Genomic DNA, 25,035 nt, shown 5'->3' with positions numbered 1-25,035 from the left:
AGTGGATCACTTTCTTGTAGGAAGGCAGGCAGTATTTTTAGTCTTTGTCTTAACCAAGAAACAAATATGTATTCACCAAGGTGATTATTAGAAATTATAGGCCTATATCCTCTAGATTTATCGTGAAATGCCTCTGGACGCTGTAAATCAGCTGCGTGTCGGTTAACGTTACTGTTCTTCTATTGTGTGATCGATTGACCAGTCGCTTAAATTTGTTCTGTTGCATCATTGATTGTGATTGATTGCTCGCGTCGCGCGTGTGTACGTGACGAGTGAAGACTGGATGAACTGGATTCATCGACCAACTTTCAAATCGATGTTTGGGAATGTGAAACTGTCAGATTCTGTGAGGGCTCTGTTCAGCACCTTGGTTAGTTCCTCTGGGGAAAAACTCGAACCATATGGCAAAGAAACGGACACATTTCAGTTTGTTTTATTCTTAACATATTTGAGTTAGGCGCTTTTATTTGACAGCGAGGTTTCTGGACTGGATTGAAAACCATCATATGTGGTCGCAGTTTTGGGAACAACTGGAATTTCAGGATGATGATCACGCGCTACAGACCGGTATGCACATTTATTTTTTGATTAATAGGAAAAGTGTTTCAATTAGAAATGTTCATGATTTGTAGAGTTTTACCTACATATTGTCAATTGCCTTTAAACACGAAGTGATGTATTGAATTGTGTAGCGTATACTATTTCGCGACTATTTTCCAGTGAGGAAGTTGTTAGGAAAACCAAGCTGTTCACCACAGGAAATGCAGCTACGCTGTAACTTTTAACGAAATACTTTCCACACATGAACCTGATGTCGCTTTATAATAAAATTAGACATATTTGCTATTTTAACACGTTTTTGCTTGTGACAAGATGCGACAGAATTCAGCGGCTGCCAGTTAAAGGAAATTTTCGCGCATGCGCAGTAGTTTTGAAATGTATCATCTCAATGGGATGAAGCCCAAAACATAATCATGAAAAAAAATAAATATATTTTTCAACCAGCACTCCACAGTAATCATTTCTCTTGTGTATGTGTGTCAGAGCTCTGTAAAGATATTATTTAATATTTTCAATTTTTTGCAAATGCACAAGGATGTCTAATCTTTACTAAAGTCAGTTAATGTGATTGGCCTTAATCTTCGAGTATCAGTTGTAGTAAAAATAAACTCTTTTATATGCATTCTGATTATAGATCTATTCATTTTAATACATTTTTTAATCAAAATCAAATGACATGCAGGCATACTGCACTGTACAACAAATATCTCTGTGACCTAATGATATAATAATTAGCTATTTAAATTATAAATGAGAATGAAATTAGGGAAATGTGCCTAGTTTTCATAAATTCATCCTGAAAATAGATTAATTTTCTGCGACATGTTTTACATCAATGTCTGTAAAAAGTGTTCAGGTCACTTACTCAATAATTTTAAGAGAGCGTGTTTACTAACTTTTTTAAGTAATGTCCAGTGTTTACACCACACAGACTCTATATAACCTGATCATGAATAAGAGCTTTAATCTAGATGATCATTAAAGGACACTTGATGGAAACTACAGTCCAAATAGAATTAAAGGCCTTTAGAATGAAATAATATACCTTTAGGCCCACTTTTGATTTAACCTGCCATGGATTGCAGATTATAGGGTCATGGTACTCATTTAATCTTCAGGAAATGGAAATTTAGTGCTGGTGAATTTTAAGTGTTGCCCTACTGCATCTGCTGGTCTGTCATAAGTGAATTTGCATTCTGCATAACTCATCTAGAACACACCACGTCTGTCTGTACTTGACACCTTTGAGTAATGGATCAACATTATCTCCTCATCACAATGTCATAAGGTCATCACACTATGGCAATAAGTGGTTGTTTTAGTTCTGGAGATTAATAAGGGTCACTGTCCATTAGGGGTGGAGCCGAATCCGAATACGGTATTCGGAAAGGTACAAATAATGTGTTTTTTACGAATACTTATTCCGAACAAATACTTAAAAAAATATTTGTATTCGGGAACAAGAAATACTTTATATCAAAAAGCTGCGTTCCTCACGAGACGCGAGTTGAGTGACTTGAGTCAGTGCGCGAGTTGAGTGAGTGACGTTCAGGAAGAGGTGACTGACAGGCTGCTCCACACAGCAACAGAGAGGGCTCGGCTGAGCGAAAAAACACTTAACTGCATCACTATTTTTGTTTAATAGATGTTTGTACCTTAACTATGTTCCGGTGGCAGTTTATAACTTTCGGGAAGCGGAGTTTGATCGGGAGTATATTCCATTATTGACGTCTGCAGACGGGTGCTTTCATGTTCGCTCTGTTTACGTAGCTCTGTTAGCTCGGTAACGGTAATTATTTGTTTCATGGCTTGATTGAATTCCAATGTAGAATGCGGTCTGTTATTATAACAGGCCCCTGCTTATAAGTATAACACACCGTTGCTATGAAAAACAGAGCGTTGCCATGGATTCTAAACGTAGAGACAGAACGGACTATTTTTCTTTTTTTAGCGGGAGCGATACAATCGTTTTTTAAATCAATAAACTCCTTTTTCCTTTTTATATCCATATTTTGAGTCAAATTATTGATTTATTTGGTAGGTAGCCATGTAATAAGCGGGGTAATGTAGAGCGAGGCGTAGTTATAGCGAAAACCCTTCAGGCTTCGCGTCGGGCTCATAATCAACCTCCTCACTATAAATTATCCATATAACTTATTCTGTCTGCACAGCGTCCTCCACCGTGGTGTTGGGGTTCATAATGTTCACAATTGTATTTTATTAGTTGTTGGTTTAACCATGGTTCATGAGGTAATGGCTGACTGTTATTTTCTTTTCAATGACTTTTCTTGTTACATGTTCATTGCTGGATTTATAGAAAAAATCAACCAATATTGCATATCCATAATTATTATAATGGATATAATTAAAGAATCCATACACTATAAAGTATTTTTAAAGATTTTTATGCCTATTTTGAATTTTACTCGAATACAAATACAAATACAAATACTTTTCCTCCCTGAACAAATACAAATACAAATACAAATAGCGGCTGCTTTGCACACCCCTACTGTCCATATACACTCTAGATCTAATATCAGCATGGGTCAGGTATACTGTACCTTGTTTAGATACACATTCTTCAAACTGCACCATTCAATTGAAAAAAAAATTGACACGACCTTTTATTTTTTTGTTCTCTTCCCCTATGGCCGTTTCACACCGAAGAGCGCGACAGTGCAACTACATCGTCGCAGCAGCTCCAAACCGACAGAAGAACAATTTAAACAATACTCTTTGAACATTGGGTTCTCAGACAACTTTTCGTTTTTTATTTATTATATGCCCGTATTTAACTTGCAGAATATTTGTAATAAAATTGTTGACTCACCATCTGGAGAAATAGCAGAAGCAATTTCATTTTTCCTTACAAGATATGTCCTTGTAGTACCTACTTTCATTACCAAACGGAATGATTAAACAAGTTTAAATGGGTAAATCTTCTACAAATATTTTTTTTAATCTTCGATTTCTTTTTTGACATAGTCCAGTTCTTAAAACACACCACACATGCTTATTCTGTGAATTTTGAGCACTTTTTTGTGTGAAATCTTTTTTATTTTGTCCATCAAAAGTGTGCTTTCACTTTAATTGAGCATGAGCAGCGCAGCAAAAATAGACTCTCCGCCGAAACCTCGCTTCAGTGCTGCTCCTGCTTGACACCTACGGCGAAAAAAATACACGCTGCTCACGTGCTGCTGCCGCTTGCGGTGTGAAACGGCCGTTATGCTGTAAATCTGTTAACCCACATTTCCTGAAAGAGTTAACGGAGAAGTTCGTCGGAGGGATCAGACAGAAATGGGAAATGTTGGACAAAATACTCAATGGCATCGCATAAGAGGCGGACCTGGGAGATAGGGGAGTTAAGGAACCGATTTTGGTCCAGCCAGAGATGGCGTTTCTGGACCATCATGGTGGACATCGCTCGACCCAGGCAGCATGAGTGACTTTCGTCGCTCTTAAGGAGTTCCTGCTTACGACTTGGGTCGAGACCACCCTTATGCCTGGTTCAGATTACACGATTTTTTTGTCTGTTACGATAGTCACTGTGTCAGATTACGCGATTTTGGCTCCTAAAATCTTGTCGTGTCGTGGACAAGACACGTCAGACTACACGTTACTTCCTGACCAGTCATCGCATGCCGTGTTGTCATCGAGAAGGCGAAACTCGTAGCGAGTGAGTTCCTGGATTGCTCGGCATTGCCTTTTCAGCGTGAGAAATACACGGTGTGAAATGGTTGAATTGCGTGTGTCTCACGGCCATTGCGTGAGACTTGAGAACCCTGTTCGAAGAGGACAGTATGGGCTGTCAATCCTCCAAAGAGAACTTGAGGTAAAATATTGTTTTCTTGTATATTTTTACTTCTAGTTTTAACGTTAGCACCATCGTCTCTCTTTCGTTTTATCTTTTTTGAAAGTTGTGTACGGAAAAGCTTCTGTGCTCCTATTGGTCAACCTCATACATGTGACGGAACCGTCATGGACGACCGTTAAAAAAATTAAACATGCTAGTCTTTTTGTCGTGATGTCGTGAAGCATTGTAGGTTGTCGCCCGCTATGACACACTATACGAGATGATACGATCGAATCTTGCGTCCCGACGCCCGTTGTCGTTTACGAATCCCCACGACACCCTACGTCAAACGAATCGTGCCAAAATCGGGCTAAAATCGTGTAATCTGAACCAGGCATAAGCCTTGCCTGTGAAAGCAGATGAGATCTTGCAGGCTCAGGAGGGGTGGCGCGGATCATCCCGCCAAGTGTTAACGGAGGTAGTCTTCATGTACTGTAGTTGTCATGAAACGGAAGTTGAAATGATCCATTTTTCCTTATTGTGATGGTTATCCGAGTGAAACGGCTTCTGAAATTAGAAAAAAAATGTAGGGTGGGGCTTGAAGGTTGGGCGTTGCTAACAAAATGATGAGAACGAAGACGAGCAGCCAAATTTTCCAGAAGGTATCTATCGCCCCATATTTACACGATCCTCCCGTGAACCAAGACAAGGCGTGCCTTGCACACAGACGCGAACTCGCCATTATTCCTCCTCCTTCGAAATGCAGGAATTCAAGCCAGCGGGCCCGCAGACAAGGATGTTTAAAAAAAGGAAAGAGGACATGAGGAGCGCAACCCAAAATGCACCTAAACACCATATTTGCTGGCTATGAGTGACACTGACAGGTTTCTGAGATGCGGGCCAGAAACAAGACAGACCCCAATAGCCACGCCCTCTAGCAGTGTTGTAGTCAAAACCAGCTCACTCGAGTCCGAGTCGAGACCGAGACCATAGAGGGTCGAGTCCGAGTCGAGACCGAGACCAAAGAGAGTCGAGTCCGAGTCGAGACCGAGACCAGAGTGGCTGGATAACCTAAGGTTGGGTCTCAAACCAGACTTAAAGATATCTTCAAGAATATGTAAAATATTTGGTGGTAACAATAAAATTGGCACCATACTCAAACAGTAAACCAAACATACGATGGAATCATGTACACTGTAATGGTAAAAAGGCCACATAGTGGTGTAGGGAATTTTATTATGATTATTACTTACAATTGTTACAAACATTTTCATAGTTGTGCTAGAGGTTCCACATCACATCTGACGTGGGTCCTGCTGCATTTGCACGCCGCAAACATTATAGTCTCAAGTCATGCGCAGTTGCGCACAAGAAAGTCAGCAATCATTGGACGTTTCAATCAAACAACAATTTAAAGAAATATTAACATACAGTAATAATCATGGCATATTTTGAATGGGTCTTGAGTGGATTTGGGAATAAGTCCGAGTCCCGACTCCCAATATGTTCGAGTACGAGTCAATTCCGCACACGAGTTCATGACAAGACCGAGTCCGTTAAAATATGGACTCGAGACCGAGTCCGAGTCTCGAGTGCAAAACACTGCCCTCTAGTGATAGTTTTCTCTTCCAGAAGAGAAGCCGTTTTGAGGGGGGAGGGAAGGCTAACGTATTTGATTAAAGATTAGATGAAGTGCACAGATAAATCATTCATAATAAACACTACAATAATACATATGAAAATACGAATGGTAAAATTTGATTTCATCATGGCGACTTTAATCTCTCGTTTTCCAACTATTGGATTCAGTCTTTTTTTATCAACTTGTTTTCTTTCAATTAGGATAGGTTCTGTATTTATTTTTGATCTGAGCCTCATTGACCTGAGGTCAAAGTTCATCTCTGAAAAAGAAGGCATGCAATAGTCAAAATAGTTTGTTTGTGTACATGAATGTGTGTGTGTGTGCTAGCATGTATCCATGCATGCACAGGTCTGAAGGTTTTATCTTTGCAAGCACACATGAACATGATGTACTGAAAAATAAATGTTTATATTATTTTCAATCTCCCCCCTTCATTTTCAATGGATGGTAATTTTTGACCAATATAAGCTCATATCAATCAGTCAGTTTCAAAAATAAAAATACAAAATCAAGTTGACAAAACGATTGAATTCAATATTTATAATAAATCATAATGAGCGATTTATAAGCTATCTTTTTGTAGGCCAGTTATTTAGGTGGGAAAAAAGTCCCAAAAAATCAAAACAAATATCCAAAACATTTGGGGAAGTAGTTATATACCCTGTGTGAACAAAGTCACTAAGTTTTAGTCCAATGCAAAAACATTAACTAACATTTTCGTGAAAAAGAATATCCACTCCAGGTTAAAATGGCCCGAACACAACATAAGGGTTAAAAATAATGGTCCATATGTAGTGTAGCAGTAGAAATAGTTTGATACAACCAATATCATTTTGTTTTTAGTGTTTTTATTTTATTTTTGTTTTCATTCATTTGGTTTTCCTGCTTTTGTTTTTGTTATTTTTGGTTTTGTTTTCATTTGTTTTGTTTTTTTTCTGTTTTTGTGGTGTTTTTTTTTTTGTTTGTTTTCATTTTGTTTTATATTCATTTAGTTTTTTTCTGTTTTTGTTTTGTTCATCTTTTCTGCGTTTTTGTTTGTTTTTAATTTTTTGTAAAAAAATTTTTTTTATGTTTTTGTTTTGTGATTATCGGCATCGCTGTTGTTGAACGCCTAATGGAAGACTATCTACATGTAGATTATAGATAATTAAATGTCCCGCCAAATACTAATGTAATATAAATCTAATTTACTAATTTACATCTACCACAGAACAAGCAATATCAGTAAACTTAACCTGAAAAACCTCTGTTTGTCCTCATTACAAGGCCTTTCGTCCTTCAACCGTCTCATAGGTTCGCTTTGGTTTTTGAATTTCCTGACAATCCGACCAAAGAAGTCTTTGTTAACTGTGAGTCAGCTCACCAGTCATTATGTTTGATGGTACATAGCGTGAACCTCACTGTGACATGTGTGCTGGTTTTTCAATACCGTCTGCTATGCAATTCTCCCCTCCCTTCCTCCCTCTCCCTTCCTCCCTCTCCCCTCCGTCATGCTGTCTCTTGCTCCTTCTCTCTCTCCTCGTTAAACACTCCACCATCCAGCTTTCCTCCCACAAGGTCGACTCTGAGCTTTTGATCACAGGAAGATCGCATTCTGAGCACAGGCGTGAGTGTGCGCCGAACTGAGATGCTTTTTGTTTTTTAATGCCATTAAGCCGCGGCGGGTTTAAAAGCATGCGTGTGGGTGGAATCCGATGCAGGCGTCCCCCTGTGGAAATGAAGCTGTTTGGATGTGCTCATCCCATGCCGGACCGGAGCCGTTGTTGCGCTCTACCTGTGCAGTGATTCACTTCGGCTGATTTCCTCCACCTGCAGCAAGGATGTAACGGGTCTTCTGTGGACCGATTATGCTCTGAGAGGATCTTTTTTTAGCTTTTAACCCTCTTCTTGTCCTCTTTCTCCTCCTGCCTCTGTCCTTCTTCTGCCGGATCACCTCAGAGACCCGATACCACCATGTCTTTGGCATTCTGCGGCAACGACAACAACTCAGCCGCTTACAATGTGGATGCCGGTGTCCTCAACAACGGCTGCTTCCTGGACGCCCTCACAGTGGTGCCGCACGTCTTCCTGCTCTTCATCACGTTTCCTATCCTCTTCATCGGTGAGTGTCAGAGACAGGTGAGAACTAGTGCATGTGTCACAATACTGAAAGGCTGGAGTGACTGAACTCACTATACTCTAACTTTAATAGGGATGGATGCATTATTCAGACAGCTTTAGCATTTCTCACATTATCACAGTTTATTCACTATCGTTTAGAAAATGGTCAGTACTATGAACATCCTTCTGTTCGACCATCTCACAAATGAATTGAATTGAATAGCTGTCAGCTGTTAATTTAAAGTACACAGTTAGATAATACCAATTTAGGTCAACCAATTCATTCAGTCTGTGGGGTTAAAAGGTCACATTAGCAATTAAAGAAAAAACACTTAAGCAAAACCTGGTCAGGTCAAAGTGTCTGAATCATTTTTGGTATAATACATGTTACTTGTGTCCACTGTATGAAAAATCTTTCAGTATAAAATGTCACGGTTTACTTTATTTTGCTATCTGCTATTATAGCGTCCTCTACCCTCTAGTAAAAAATCTTAAATTAAATATGGTGTCTGAATTATTTTTGTTTTGACTGTACTGCACCATTTAGGATAATGTTTTGTTTGTTGAAGGGTCAGATAAACAGACAGGAAATGATTAATGAACTCATTGAAAATAATTTCTGAACAGTTGTCTCATTCATTATGAGATAACCACTGCATAATTGATGTACACTCAAGTAGCCATTCGCCAAATAATGTGATTTGGCGAACCACATTGGGAGACCAAGATAGAGTTCGTCATCCCGCTGTGGAAAACAATTTTAGGCAAGCAAATGTGACCTTAGTGGTGGAATGTAGAGCCGAAGACACTCAGAGAGTCCAGTTACATGAAGGTCGCTGTTCGTTTTGCCATACCAGAAGAGTCAGAGCAACATTCAAGTATCCCACTTATGTTAGAGTGAGCTAACCCAGCACATACTTTCATACTTATTAATTTCTTATTTTTGATAAGCTTTATTTTGCGTCCTGCCACCAAGTTTCCGGTATTCTCAGAGGTGGTAGTCTTCATAGATGGGGAAACTTCAATAGCGGTAAATGGAAGATGACAGCAAATATATTTTTCTGTGTTCCCATTTGGTCTAATAGCAAAAGGAAAAAAAAAAAAAGATCCATGATAGCGTTTCCACAACTTTCCAAAAGAGGGAAATATGGCAGAATTTACGTCACTACCTCAGCCGTTGTATAGAAACAAGCAGCAGCATTAATTTGGTAATATAACACAATATATACTGTTATAATAATAATAATAAAATAATAATAATAATATGTTAATTTATATAACGCCTTTCAGTGTTCTCAAGGTCGCTGTATAGTTAAGTACAAATAAACATGACATAGAAACATGCCATAGAAACATGACATAGAAACAAAAAAACTACAAAGTAGAATGTACATTTCCAGAAGAAAATGTGAAGTTGTGCTTGCAGTGGCAAAACTCACCACCCGGTTGCTAGGGTGTTCTGGGTGGTTGCTAAGCGGTTGTTAGGGTTTTCTGGGTGGTTCCTATGGTGTTGCTATGTGGTTGCTAGGGTATTCTGGGTGGTTGAAACATGAAAAACATAGACATAGAAACATGACATAGAAACAATAAAAATAAATTGAAATAGTAGTACATAAACATAGAAATCAAGGGAAACAAGTAGCGAAAAGATACTTTTCAAGGTGAGTTTTGAAATTCGTGTAATGATGAGCGGTCGTGGATGTGTTGGGGAAAAGAATTCCAGAGAGTTGGGGCGGCAGTACAAAAAGCCTTTCCGCCAAATGATGATAGTTTGTGCTGTGGAATCGTTAAGAGACCAGCGTCAGAGGATCTACGTGTGCGAACTGGGGAGTAGGTATGGATGAGATCAGAAATATTGGGAGGGCCCGGGGGGAGGGGGTAGGGGGAGGGCAAGACCATGGAGTGCTTTGAATGTGATAAGGAGAATCTTGGGTAACGCTTCCTTTTACAGTCCAGTTACCCATGTAAACACTATGTACTTATTTTAGTAACTACAATTACTGGGTAATAACTAGTACTAACCCTGAACCTACCCCTAAACCTACCGCTGTTCCATGTACTATACCTTATATTAGCCAGTACTTTCTAGGTAAGTACACTGTAAGTATACTGTACTGTAAAAGGAAACCATGTTACCGTGGCTACCGGTACGTTAATGCGAAAACGTACCGGTAGCCAATGAAGTCTGCGTAAAATCAGAACAATGTGGGAAGATTTCTTTGTGTATATAAGGACCGTAGCTGCGACTTCTGAATATATTGGAGTTTATTTATAGATGAGTCGGGTAAGCCATAGAAAAGAGAATTGCAGTAATCAAGCCGTGATGTGATGAAGCCATGAACCAAGGTTGTTGATGTTGATGATGTTCAGAAATGGACGCAAACGTGTGATATTACGTAGGTGAAAGAAGGCAGACTTAGTGAGAGAGGAAATGTGTGGAAGGAAAGAGAGGAATCAAAGATTATACCAAGGTTTTTGACAGTAGTGGAAGTTTGAACTTAAACTCCAGCAATATGAACATTGCCAACATAGAAAAGCGGTGTAAATCGAGGTGAGCCAATAAGAAGTAAGTCTGTTTTATCAGTGTTGAGTTTGAGACAATTTGAGGCTGATATGGAATTTTGTGGGAAAAGGAGAATTGCGTCGTGAATGGATGTATAATTTGGTGGAATTTGAAGCTATGATGACGGATGATGTTACCTAATGGGGGCATGTAGAGGATGAAGAGAAGAGGCCCAAGAACAGAACCCTGGGGAACACCGTGTGGGACAGAGGATAAGTAGTAGACTTATAGGGGCTGTTTATACCTGGCCACTTCATGCGTTTTCTCAGATTTCTCAGATAGCTATCTGATTTATCAAAACGATTCCATTCACACCTGGTCACATAAATGTGTTTTTGCAAAACGGATATAAATCCGATCTTCAATTCCCGCGCTATATGCGGATTTAATGAAGTGCACGTCACCTAAAGCAAGCTAAATTTTATTGATCATCGGCATCAAAGACAGCAATAAGAAAGAGCTTCGTTTCTTTACTTTTAATGAAGATGGTATTGTTAAGTGTCTGCGACTTACTTTCACTTTGATTTGCGATAGATTGCGGCGCGTTGGCTTGATTAGGCGCTCAGCTGCTCATCTGAGGTGATGCGTGTCTCAGTAGCGTCATCATATCTGACTAAAATAACATTACATACACCCTATAACACGCTCTCACACGTTTATTTTTTATCATTTTTGGGAGTAGTAAAATTTACATATGTGGTTTCAACATCCAGATGCATTTGCACATGTCCAGGTTCGTCTGTAATGCGGTTCAGACCACCTCCCAACGTGGTTTGAGCGATCGGATTCAAATCCGTCTCAAATGCGTTTCGGGGGGCATTTACACCTAGTCTTTTTGCGATCGGATAGCTATCCGATCACTGAAAACGCATGAAGTGGCCAGGTATAAACGGCCCCATAGTGTTTGTGTAAACTGTGGAAATGTGAAAAGAGTTCATTGTTTGGTTAAACAAGTAGCCCTGCCCCTATTTACTCCAAGAGCTGATTGGCTAACACTTTTGTTCTACAAAAATTAACCATAGTTTTAATGCATAAAACCCATGTTTTTCCATGGCGTTTGTTGTAAAACTGCGGTTATACAAATGGTTATCAAGCCAAAAAACAAAACAAAAAAAACAACAAAAAAAACATGGTTACTACACTTTTACTATAATAATTTTCATAAGGGCAGAGCAACCCCGACTTTCTCAGAACTGCTATTTCAATGATATCTTTCAATACAGACATTAGGCTTGCTAACCAAGAATCACTTATTATTTAGAAACAGTTCTATTTTTCTGATTTGTTATCTGTTCAAAGTTAAATTCCATAAAATCTTTAAATTCCATAGAATTCCCATCTTAAATGGACATTTTATTCATCTTTTTTTTTAAAATTGCTTCAATCAGTTTTTAATATGCAATACATGTTGTTGCAGTTTTATATCCATAAAATATTCAGTTCTTCTGGATATCAAGGCAAATCTCTCCCAGATATATTACAAATACAAATGTAAGGTACTTTAGTTGAGGTGATGACATGTGGACAAACAATTTATTCCTCGAGGATGGTTTACATCACTTCCTGCCATAGAGAAATTTACTGTTGTAAGGGAGGAAAAGATTTTGAATCATTGTCTTGTAGGTTGGGGGAGTCAGAGCTCCAAGGTGCACATCCATCACAGCACTTGGCTGCATTTCCCCGGACACAACCTCCGCTGGATCCTCACCTTCATCCTGCTCTTCGTCGTCGTGTGTGAAATAGCAGAGGGCATCGTGTCGGATGGGTGAGATATCTCTGTCTTTCTGTCAGTCTCATTAAGCCTGTCAAGAACATGGCCTGGACAATGGCTCAAATGACACATTTTTTTTTTTATGCCAATTAAGGCATTCATGCGGATACATCTGAAAACGGCTTGCTTTGTGCAAAAGTTTTTTTTATTGAAAACAACATGGGCATATACTGTGTTCAATTTCACACTAACACTCTCACTTGGACCAAATAATCTCTCACACAATGTAACACTGTCCATCAGTGAAAGGGTGAAAGAAGAGGCAGGCAACTGATATATACGAGGGGGGCGGGGAATTTGCATCAGCTTTGTGTGTGTGTGTGTGTGTGTGTGTGCCTGGCCATCATCATCAAGCGGTATTTGATGTGCTCAGTTCACAACGACAAAACACAAAGATCACTTTAGTCTTGTCTATTGAACCATTTAAAATGTCAATTCAGAATCTGCATCCATTTCGGCATCTCGTGCTCGTCATCCACTCAAAACGTAATGCTAACCAACTATTCGGCCGGCTCGCAACCCCAAACAAGTGTGTGCGGCGTGCCTGTTGTTTTGTTTCCGGTCTAGCTATAAAATGGGTTTACGTTAACACCGTTAATAATGCGCTTGAATACAGTATCTATATAATTTAGAACTGTCAAACGATTAATCGCAATTAATCGCATCCAAAAATAAAACTTTGTGTTTACATAATATATGTGGGTGTACTGTGTATAATTATTTTGTATATATATAAATACACACACATGCATGTATATTTAAGAAAAAATATTATTTATATATTGATATTGATATATAATATATATTATATATAAATCTATATACAGTATAATACATGAAAATATTTGTTAAATGTATACAAACGTGTGTGTATATATATTTATTTATAATTATACACAGTGCACACACATATATTATGTAAACAAGAACTTTTATTTTGGAAGCGATTAATTGTGATTAATCATTTGACAGCCCTAATATAATTTCTTACTTCATGTAATTTTACATGGACATGACATTAACCTATTCGTACATCAGTCTGTATCCTATATAGCCAAATTTTTCATGGAATTGTAAGTTGATCTACATCTAATAGGGTCTCTCTCTCTTTCTCAGGTTTAATCAGTCAGTCCACCTGCACCTCTATATGCCATCATGTCTGGCCTTCATGGCTGCCATCACGTCAATCATCTACTACCACAACATCGAGACCTCTAACTTCCCCAAACTACTGATTAGTAGGTGTCGAATTTTAGTGTGTTTTGCTTATTAAGGATTGACTTTTCTTTTAATTGGGTGTGGCATGCACATTTAAGAAGTATGGGTACTTTGGAAGGAATATGTTTTGAATTGCAACAGCTACATTCACACAGATCCCATGTTTGTAGAAATCCGACTGCATTGCAGTGCTACAGTCTTGGTGGGTTTAATGCTATTTTCCAACTAAAATGTCATTTAGTTGACACAATGACTTCAAATCATCTGACCGTCCAGAGGTTGAAGTTTCATCCCTACAATCCCATTCCTCGACTGTAATATTTTTGAGAATGGCAGGGCCTCTTAAAACACCCTAACCTTATCTATCACCGTCATTGACCATCTGGAGTGTGAAGACGTTTTAAAGTGTCCCCATTATGCTTTTTCGGATATTACTTTTCATGTAGTGTGTAATACAGCTTTTTGTAAAGGTCTGCAAAGTTTCAAATATCAAAGGGCGGATAAATGGCATTTTTGTCTCCCAAAAGAAAGAACTGATTCTTATTTCCTGTACAAAATACATTGGTTTATAACAAATGTGCATAATGGCGGCATATGGTCTTTGCCAGCTAACTATTGACCCTCAAACATTGTAGTTGGAGCTGAGTCTTGAAGAGTTTGGTTTGTGTTTTGACATGCCAAGAAGACGCTGTTTTCTGCGCTGCGAAAGCACATCTACTTTGGTTTACAATATTAATTTAAGCCCTCATCTTTTGGAAGTGAAACAATCACAACAGACTGGGCCATCTGACCAATCAGAGCAGAGGAAGCTTAGGAAATTAGGAACCATTAAAATTGCATAATAAGGGCACTTTAAAATTGTGCATGTTGAGCAAAACCAGCGGAGAGCTGTGTGTTGAGAATGTGATGTCATATATGATTATATTTTCTTTGTTCTATTTTTCTTTCACAGCTTTGCTCATTTACTGGGTTCTGGCGTTTGTCTCTAAATCGATCAAGTTTGCCAAGTACACGGAGCATGGGATCGGCCTGAGACAGCTGCGCTTCGGGATCACTGGCTTACTGACCCTTCTTTACGGTCTGCTGTTGGCCGTGGAGATCAATGTCATCATGACGAGGGTAAGGATTGTGTGTCAGCCATTTTGAATGCTTGGTCGTTGATTCTCCAATCTTTCTTCAGCCGCTTGCTTTCGTTTTCTTGCAATATACTCATTTTGCAGTCCCGGATTATACAAAAGTCTGCTTTGTCAGCCTGACAGACTGCAGGGAATTTGGGAAGCTCTGAATGCAACCTGAATATAATATCCTCAGGTCTTTCCAACTTTACTTATTTCTTGTGGAACACAAAAGGTGATATTTGGTAGAAAATTCAAGCTGCTTAAATGTGGTCTTCTGAAGCCATATGACTGATATTTTATAGGCTTAAATATTTATTTATGTATGACATATGAGAATGCATCTCATAATAACTGCAGTATGATGGTGCAGAGCGCTGTGTTATGATTTTATGAAATGACATAAAAGGGATAACATATTTCTCTATGAGGATGTTTTTTTTGTGAAATATCTCGAAAGTTGCTTCATACTTCCATTTATTTTTCCATTTGTCCTGTCGGCAGACGCAAGCGTGCGGAGGATGTCACAAAGCGAATGGGCATCTGTATACTGGTTCCTGTGTAGACAGCGTCTGTGATTTACAATGGGTTCTCTTTGCTTTTGACGCGACACGAAGTTAGCGTCTGGTGTAGTTATGGTGCGATGACGTAAAACTATTTGTCGATGTCTTCCTCTGGAGACAGGCTTATGTACGTGGGGCCAAAAAGTATTTAGTCAGCCACTGATTGTGCAAGTTCTCCTACTTAGAATGATGAGAGAGGTCTGTAATTTTCATCATAGGTACACTTCAACTATGAGAGACAAAATGAGAAAAAAAAAATCCAGGAAATCTCATTGTAGGATTTTTAAAGAATTTATTTGTAAATGATGGTGGAAAATAAGTGTTTGGTCAATAACAAAAGTTCAACTCAATACTTTGTAACATAACATTTGTTGGCAATGACAGAGGTCAAACGTTTCCTGTAAGTCTTGACCAGGTTTGCACACACTGTAGCTGGTATTTTGGCCCATTCCTCCATGCAGATCTCCTCTAGAGCTGTGATGTTTCGGGACAATACAGACTTTCAACTCCCTCCACAAATTTTCTATGGGGTTAAGGTCTGGAGACTGGCTAGGCCACTCCAGGACCATGAAATGCTTTTTATGGAGCCACTCCTTCGTTGTCCGGGTGGCGTGTTTGGGATCATTGTCATGCTGTAAGATCCAACCACATTTCATCTTCAAGGCTCTCCCTGATGGAAGGAGGTTTAGGCTTAAAATCTCATGATACATGGCCCCGTTCATTTTTCCCTCAACACGGATCAGTTTTCCTGTCCCCTTTGCAGAAAACAGCCCCAAAGCATGATGTTTCCTCCCCCATGCTTCACAGTAGGTATGTAACTCTGCATTCTTTTCCCTAAAAACACGACGAGTTGAGTTTTTAACAAAAAGTTCCATTTTGGTTTCATCTGACCACACGATATTCTCCCAATCCTCTTCTGGATCATCCATATGCTCTCTGGCAAACTTCAAATGGGTCTGGACATGTACTGGCTTAAGCAGGGGGACACGCCTGGCACTGCAGGATTAGAGTCCCTCTCGGTGTAGTGTGTTACTTATGGTAGCCTTTGTTACTTTAGTCCCAGCTCTCTGCAGGTCATTCATCAGGTCCCTCTGTGTAGTTCTGGGATTTTTTGCTTACTGTTCTCATGATGATTTTGACCCCACGGGATGAGATCTTGCATGGAGTCCCAGATCGAGGGAGATTATCAGTGGTCTTGTATGTCTTCCATTTTCTTACAATTGCTCCCACAGTTGATTTTTTCACTCTTCCCAGCCTGGTGCAGGTCTACAATTTTCTTCCTGGTGTCCTTCGACAGCTCTTTGGTCTTGACCATGGTTGAGTTTGGAGTGTGAATGTTTGAGGCTGTGGACAGGTGTCTTTTATACAGATAACGGGTCAAACAGGTGCCAATAATACAGGTAACGAGTGGAGGACTTCTTAAAGAAGAATGCTGCGTCCCAATTCGCTTACTTATACTACGCCCTAAAAGTATGTACTCTTTTTGTGAGGAAAAAGTACATACTTTTGAGTGTGTAGCAAAAGAGTAGTCAAGCTTTGGGACATACTATCACGTCATCTTTAACGGACAGCTCCGTGCATCCTCCGTAAACTGCCCTGTCAATCATCTTGTCACAGTTAAAATCCTCCATTGTATCTAATTTTATTTCCTACCGTTTCGGAAAGCACGTTCATCTGCCAGTTGCGACGTCTTTCATGCTCTCCTCGTGTTTGCAATTTGAATATAATGATGCATTTAAAACGTAATGGCTAAACGTGTCTTTGCAAAGTTCACAATGCTGCTGCAAATGCAATATAATGTGGACAACATTGAATAATTTCATTTTCGTCAGATTCGATACTGATAATTAATCACTCAAAGCTCTTTATCTAAACCTCTCTACACAACCGCGGGGACTCGCGCGTCCTCCGTATCGACTACGTGTCTGTAGTTTCTTAACACTTTTTACTCGTGTTTGTAGTTCTAACCGAATCCTCGTCCAACGCGCAATGGTTTGTGGGCAATATCAGCCGTTAGAGTGCGCATCGATCTACACTTTGGATTCTGACCGGAAAAAGTAGACCATCCCGGTATCTTTGAAACACTCATTTCAACATACTACGGTTTGGGACGTACTAATTCTATTTTCGAATACTATTTAGGACGGATAGTATGCGAATTGGGATGCAGGGGAAGTTACAGGTCTGTGAGAGCCAGAAATCTTGCTGGTTTGCGGGTGACCAAATACTTATTTTACACCATAATTTACAAATAAATTCTTTAAAAATCCTACAATGTCTACATTTTTTTTTCTCTCATAGTTGAAGTGTACCTATGATGAAAATTACAGACCTCTCTCATCATTCTAGGAGAACTTTCACAATCAGTGGCTGACTAAATACTTTTTGGCCCCACTGTAAATGTATTTATCCATGTGACAAATCATGTCACAAATCCCAAAATATCCAAACGAAGCAATTTTGGGGGCTTGATTAAATAAATGCTTTCTTTATAATGAGGATGTTTCAAGCTATGAAAGTTGCAGGATGTTTTAATGGTACAAAGGCCTTCTATATGTCAAAGGATCAAGGCAAATTTGATTTGATTAGTCACGACATGATCCCTTTAATTCCTGTCCTTTAATGTTGAGATTGGAAACATTGCTTTTGAACCAGCATTTTCTTTCATGTACAATTTTGACATGGTTTCCTATGTTTTTCTACAGCGTTATATGTGTTTCGCGTACGCCCCTGAAGTGAAGCCCCCGGAGGATTTACAGGACCTGGGGGTTCGATTCCTGCAGCCATTTGTTAACCTGCTGTCCAAAAGCACATACTGGTGGATGAACACCTTCATCACTTCAGCACACAGACGCCCCATCGACCTGAAGGTCATTGGCAGGCTTCCAATCGCTATGAGAGCTCTTACAAACTACCTGAGGCTCCGCGAGGCCTTTGAAAGCCAGAAGGTACATTTTAAGAATCTGTCTTTTATTTATTTAGTTTATTTATTTTTTGTTACTAAAACTATTTGACTGCTCACTCTGATGCTGTTCAAAAAAAAAAAAAAGAAAAAAATCTTGATTATGTGAACTATGAGGTTATGAGGTTACTATTTTAAGGGAACATTCCATATTTGTATTATTTTGCAAACATTATGGGAAAGTTATTGTTTAATATTCAATGAAAGTTAACCGGAAGCTCCGCCTTGGCATATTGTTGGCGTAAGGCTCAAATGAATGATTTCTCACACACACACACACACACACACACATATATTCGATAGTCCATTCTCTGTGGATTTGGGGATTGCTGCTCTCTCTTTGAAGATGATGAGTATGAAGTGAAAGGTCATGTACTTCACAAACCACAGCAAGACAGATGTAGACTACTACTCAAATGAGCGTACGTGTCTTTAAAAAAACTGAATGACGGAAGATGATCCTTTTGGGCTGTGAACATAGTGACATTTTGACCCTCAGCGGAGTGAAAGACATCTGTATCTTTGTGCTAATGGGAATAAAGTTAATGTGATGTGCGCAGTCACATGTTTGTGCGTTCAGCTCCAGGTAAAAGGATATTGTGAGAGTTCTCACATGCATTGTGGCATCTGTCACGTGTCATGTGATGCGCTCCATTAGGAAAGGACATGACAAATGCTACATGATTGATTCCATCCTCTGGTGCAATAGTTCACGGATTGCATCAGATCTGGCTCCGTTCTCGTATGTGACGCCCACTTTTCACCATCCAATCATTTCCCAAATGATAAAATCAATCTCCTACATTTTTCAGAAATGCACTTGCATAGATGTTATAAACGGGGTTTCACGTTGACTTAAGGGAATGTCACACCTTGTATATGCAGTAACTAAGCACAAAGATAACAAAACACAAACACACGGAAGTTCCTAATTTCTTAGTTTTTTAATTATAATCCATAAGCATCTGTTGGGTAGGAGTAAAAAAAAAAAAAACTAGACAGCTGCGTATCTAAACTGCATTTTAATTTGTAGTGCCTTCAAAGCAAAGATTGCTCCTGAATGTTGGCAGAACCATAATAAATGCCTTCTGTGATACCTAATTTTGTCTAAATTGCAAATTTGCATAACTTGTGGATTGTGACAAACTCACCTTTGTAAAAAAGAAGTTTGCTTGAATTGAATGACAATGTACGTTAGTAGTTTATCAGATCTTAAAAGCATTTTTTTTTTAAAAAACTGTACTTGCAGGTAATATTATGTTCATGAAAGAAAATTTAAATGTAATTAAATAGAGCAGACTTTCATGAATTTTTCTTTACACGTTTTAGTATAATTTTGATACTTTGACTACACTTATTTTAATTTTTGACTAACATAAAGCACATATAAGTACTAAAATATATTTTAGTTTACCATTAATGCTCGTCTGTAAATTTGTCAGTACACTTTAATCAAATTTAAAAAAACAATCAAAGTAATAAACAAAATACAAATAAAGATGCACCAGGTCAAAAAAAAAAAAAAAAAAAAAAAAAAGCCACTCTTATCAGCTAATGGGCTTTATGCACAGCTTCACTACTTCCTGAACTTCAGCCAGTTCCTTGTTTCCTGTCTGCCATTATTGGCCAAATTGATTAATTCAGGTGTGCTTGTCCTCAGTAGTCAAGGCAACAATAATCAGACACACCTGAATTAATCAAGTTTGGCCAATAATGGCAGGCAGGAAACAAGGAGCTGGCTGAAGTTCAGGAAGTAGTGCAGCTGGGCATATAGCCTATTGCTTTTAATATATACGGTATGTCAACTATAATACATTTTCATTTAAATGCAATAAACATGCAGTTGTATCTCACAAAAATTTGTATATAATTAATTAATTCAATAAAAAAATGGGAATTTTAACCCTGTAGGCTATGTGTGTGTGATTTCTATGTTTTATGCTTCAAGAAGCTCATAGTTAGCTTAGCAACATGCTAACTCACTTCTTAGCATCATTGGCATTCCTCCTGTCTTAGATGATAGCTGACTGTAGACATTAGATATCATGTTCACTGTTACATGTTCCCCCTTTTTCTGGACTTTTATGTTGTGTGTTTCATTTTCATTTGATTGTATCCACAGGTGTGTTGTTACCTTTGTTAGCTTGTCCGTATGTATTTCCCATGTTGTTTGTCAGGTATTCTCTGTTGTATTGTTGCATTTAGTTTACCTGCATTTTTGTTTTGTAGCTTTTGAGTTATTTGTATTCTCGTGCTTCTGTAATTAACCTGCGGATTTGTATCCATCTCTCCCTCGTTTCTGAATTCGCCTAATAATTTAGATCCATTCGAGAAAATCTTGATTCTATTCATATCTGTCTCCGGGTGATTATAATTAACTAAAACTGTTAACTGTTTTGTCAATTGAGAAAAGGCTGAAATCAACTAAAATAATGAATATTTTATGAAAAAAAAAATGTTAGGGGTATGTTTTGGGATCTTACTAAACTGAAATTGATTAACTGAAGCACTAAAATTTGAGATCAAACCTAAATAAAGTGGAAAAAAAGACTAAAAAAAAATAGCAACTAAAATGTTAACTCAACTGGAAATGTTGATCCGTCTTTATTTGTCTGTTACCTATAGAGGCCCCAGCCGCAGGGGTCCAAGTGGATCTGGACGGCTCTGAGACAGGCTTTCGGAAGACCTCTGCTCCTCAGTATCACCTACCGTTTCTTGGCGGATCTTCTTGGCTTTGCCGGCCCTCTCTGCATCTCAGGCATCGTGCACCATCTCAGTAAAGAGAACCACACCATTCAGCCACCGGTGAGAGCATTTTAAACCCATCTAAGCCACATTAAAACAACCAAGAATTTTTTGCACAGAAATTGAATCGGTCCTAAAGCAAAAGCATCACTGACACCGAGTGAAGGAGGTGTTAGTTGTTTGTGTTGTTAGTCAAGAACATGCCGTTTTATACTCTGAGGTTTTTTTGAAGGTAAAAATAGAAACCGATGCCGTGAGGGGCTGACTTCAGGTCATGGCTGCGTCTTTTCATGTAACATTTTCATCTTGTGTTACAAAGCGGTTCATCGCAATGCCTTCTGTTGTTAATTATTAAAATGTTGAACAGCCTGCTGTCTGGCTCTCAGATACTGGCCTATTTGGACGTCTTTGTATGATGTAATCTACTTCAGAGTTAGTGATGGAAAAACATTGATGTGAGATGAATGAACACATGGAAAAACTGCATAGAAAAAGCCAAGACCATCATGTACCTGTATTTATTTTTGAATGGATGAGAAAATCTGCCATTATATATATATATATATGAAGAGTTCAGATGCAAAAGCCTCTAAATGCCATTTGAAATTTTCTTCTTTAATGATGATTTTTATCAAACTTGTATATTTAAGTTCAGTAATTTCACTTAAATAACAATTAATAGGTAATTATCATTGCAATTTAAGTGAAATCACTGAACTTAAATATACAAGCTTGATAAAAATGATCATTCTAGAAGAAAATTTCAAATGGCACTTAGAGGCTTTTGCATCTGAACTCTTCATATATATATATATATACTGTATATATATATGGTTACACTTTAGATTAGGGTCTAATTCTCACTAATAACTTACTATTAATAGGACATTTGCCTCAATAAACTCATAATGTCTGCTTATTTACAATTAGAAAGGTACTTGTTAAGTTTAGGTATTGGGCAGGATTAGATATAAAGAGTTCAGATGCAAAAGCCTCTAAATGCCATTTGAAATTTTCTTCTTTAATGATGATTTTTATCAAACTTGTATATTTAAGTTCAGTGCTTTCACTTAAATGGCAATGATAATTACCTATTAATTGTTATTTAAGTGAAATTACTGAACTTAAATATGCAAGTTTGATAAAAATCATCATTAAAGAAGAAAATTTCAAATGGCATTTAGAGGCTTTTGCATCTGAACTCTTCATATGTAGAATATGGTCATTCAGAATAAAGCATTATGTGCTTTATAAGTACTAATAAACAGCCAATTTCTAAGTAATATGCATACTAATAAGCAACTAGTTGACCCTAAACTAAAATATTTATAATTACAGTTAATGTAGTAGATATCGACATAAGAATTGTTTTCAAAAAAAGGTTTCAAGAACAAAATTTAAAATCCTATTTGAGGGGACACACTTCTGAAAGTAATAACTGAATGTCTTGATTCAATAATAAATTCGTCATGTTCAAAGATGGCTTCTAATAGAGAAAACGAAATTGTTGTTCTGTCAGCAGTGTTTCTGTTCCATTGGTTTAATTAACGGATGTGTTGCTGCTCTAATCTTTAATTGCATTATATATTATTTATATAAAAGAGATATAATTATTTTTCTGTACTCTCTCTTTAGAGGAAGATTGTCGGTGACAGAATAGTATCGTAGTAGGAAAATACAAGTACTAGTATCATTAAAGCTGCAATCCTTATTTTTTTTTTCTGTTTAAAATTGGCAAAATGTATATAATAAGCGAGTACATCATAAATCCATTTTCCAAAACGTGTTCTGTTTATTAACCGCTAAAGCGGCAAAAGTTACAGACTGCAGCTTAAAAAAATGATTTAGCATTTGAAATGTAGAAATTAAAGCTACTTTTACAGGGGATTGTCAAGGCATGTTAAGCTAATTTGTTTGTTGTGTTGCAGGTGAAGCATCTCGGAATCTATTTCATCTCCTCCCAGGAGTTCCTCGCCAATGCTTACGTCCTCGCCGTGCTCCTGTTCTTCGCCCTGCTCCTCCAGAGAACGTTCCTCCAGGCCTCCTACTTTGTTGCCATCGAGACTGGAATCAATTTGAGAGGAGCCATTCAGGTCAGCACAGCGGTCTATCGATCTATCAACAAAAAAAAACAGGCAATGGATTCAGACCTTTTGACTTAAGTCATGAAAAATAATATGATGTCCATGTTTACTTCCAGACAAAGATTTTCAATAAAATAATGCGTCTCTGCACCTCCAACATGTCCATGGGGGGAATGACAGGGGGCCAGATTTGCAACCTCGTCGCCATAGACACTAACCAACTGATGTGGTTCTTCTTCCTGTGTCCCAACCTGTTCGCAATGCCAGTTCAGGTAAGCCCAAGGTTCCGGTATTTGAATTATGGAACTCATGATGGGATTGCAACTATACCGTCACCCCACTGCACACCTCCTCATGTAATTGTGGGTTTGAAACCTTCTGCTGTCTTGGTCAAATGTGGTGTTCCATCACATGATTTGTTATCTGTATTTGACCCACATAGGAAGAGATTTTGTGTGCAAACTGTCCAATCCTGACAAGAGTCAATTAATTCTGAAGTTTACTCTGATTTTAACTAGACTATTTTATACATCTTTTTCCCTGTATCTAAGGATGATGAATGAGTAGTGCCCTTTTCTTTTATTTAGATCTGAGATACTGAATATCTAATGGAAACCAAACACTGTAACAAAATAGATTTTTGTTTTGCTTTGAAGGGTTTTTTTTTTTTTGTATAATTGGATAATCATTTGCACCTTCGAACCTATTTCAGGGAGAGCGTTCTCGAGGCACTGAGCATCTAAAAGTTTTCTGGTAGAACAGTGTCGTGTTAGCGGACCCTAAGTTAATAACTAATGATCTTTGCAACGTAAGTGAATCGACCACTAACTTTAACTCACTTTAAATTTAGCTGGACAATAACTTGCTGCTGTAAAGCCAAAACAATTTTGTTACGGTAATTTCTATTATCACTGTAAAGCTGCTTTGAAACAATCCATACTGTTAAAAGTGCTTTATAAATGAAGGTGACTTGACTTTTGCTTTAGTGTTAAAAAAATAAACCCCTTAGTTTTTTTTTTTGTCTTTGCTTTATTTTATAACTGCTCTGTAATTTATACATATACATTTACATTACCCCATATTTAGGTCAGTCAATTAATACATTTAATTGTGATTTTTTTTTTTTTGTAGATAAGACTACACATTCGTTATTTACTTCAAATTTACAGGAGGATTGTGTTTTATCTCCTTTAATTATTGGATTTTCCAATTTTTGTAGATGCCATTATTAAGATGCCATTATTGCAATTTTTGCAAGAATGTTTTTCATATAAAAAAAAAAAACACAGTTTCTATTTTCTCCATCTGTACAACCCCCCATAAACAAGCTCTCTCTTACCTACACTCTAAAAAATGCTGGGTTGTTTTAACCCAACTTTGGGTCAAATATGGACTAACCCAGCCGTTGGGTTAAATTTTTACATTACATTTTTAACCCAACATTTCGGGTTTGTCCATATTTGACCCAAAATTGGGTTAAAACAACCCAGCTTTTTTTAGAGTGTACCTTTGAAGGCATGACATGAGCTGGATACACACATTTTCTGAGGAAAACAAAATGTAAAAATATTGCAAACCCACTCAGTATTCCTCTCACTGCTTCTGATATTTGAATGTTTCTCCTGAGGTTAGACAGTGCAAAATATCAGGATCTATTTTTAGTCTGTTTATGACAGTATTTTTGTCCTTGAAATCCATAGTGCCACGTTGAACGGTTTTTATATTGGCTCTTGAATGAAGATATTAGACATATTTCAACAACACCAACAATTAAGTCATCAGATTACTCTGTAAATAATGAGAGTCCTAGAGATAACTTTTGTTTTAAAACAGATTGTGTGTGTGTGTGTGTGTGTGAGCATCATAGCTTTCAGGCGCTATCGCCATCTCCAGTTTGTCATTAAAATTTTTTCTC

The 25,035-nt window shown here is 38.0% G+C and overlaps 1 protein-coding gene across 5 annotated transcripts in view; it reads left to right on the top strand.

Moving 5' to 3' along the window:
• abcc8 (ATP binding cassette subfamily C member 8) overlaps positions 1-25,035 on the top strand; it is a 95,784-nt gene continuing 70,749 nt past the window's right edge. For 2 of the 5 annotated variants that reach the window (XM_089127973.1, XM_039663185.2), the window contains exons 1-9: positions 4-567; positions 7,938-8,100; positions 12,286-12,427; positions 13,550-13,671; positions 14,604-14,770; positions 18,035-18,277; positions 20,917-21,096; positions 22,965-23,129; positions 23,237-23,392. In XM_089127973.1, the coding sequence (XP_088984099.1) occupies positions 544-567; positions 7,938-8,100; positions 12,286-12,427; positions 13,550-13,671; positions 14,604-14,770; positions 18,035-18,277; positions 20,917-21,096; positions 22,965-23,129; positions 23,237-23,392 (1,362 nt within the window). In that variant the 5' untranslated portion in view covers positions 4-543. Of the gene's footprint in view, positions 568-7,937; positions 8,118-12,285; positions 12,428-13,549; positions 13,672-14,603; positions 14,771-18,034; positions 18,278-20,916; positions 21,097-22,964; positions 23,130-23,236; positions 23,393-25,035 lie in introns of those variants that run through there. The other 3 variants (XM_089127976.1, XM_089127974.1, XM_089127975.1) reach the window with 3 other exon arrangements.

The sequence above is a fragment of the Pimephales promelas genome, chromosome 25 (assembly GCF_988280905.1).
Source record: "Pimephales promelas chromosome 25, fPimPro1.hap1.1, whole genome shotgun sequence".
Taxonomy (NCBI): Eukaryota; Metazoa; Chordata; class Actinopteri; order Cypriniformes; family Leuciscidae; genus Pimephales; species Pimephales promelas.
The sequence above is the reverse complement of the archived record's forward strand: the minus strand, read 5'-3'. Positions and strand labels throughout refer to the sequence as shown.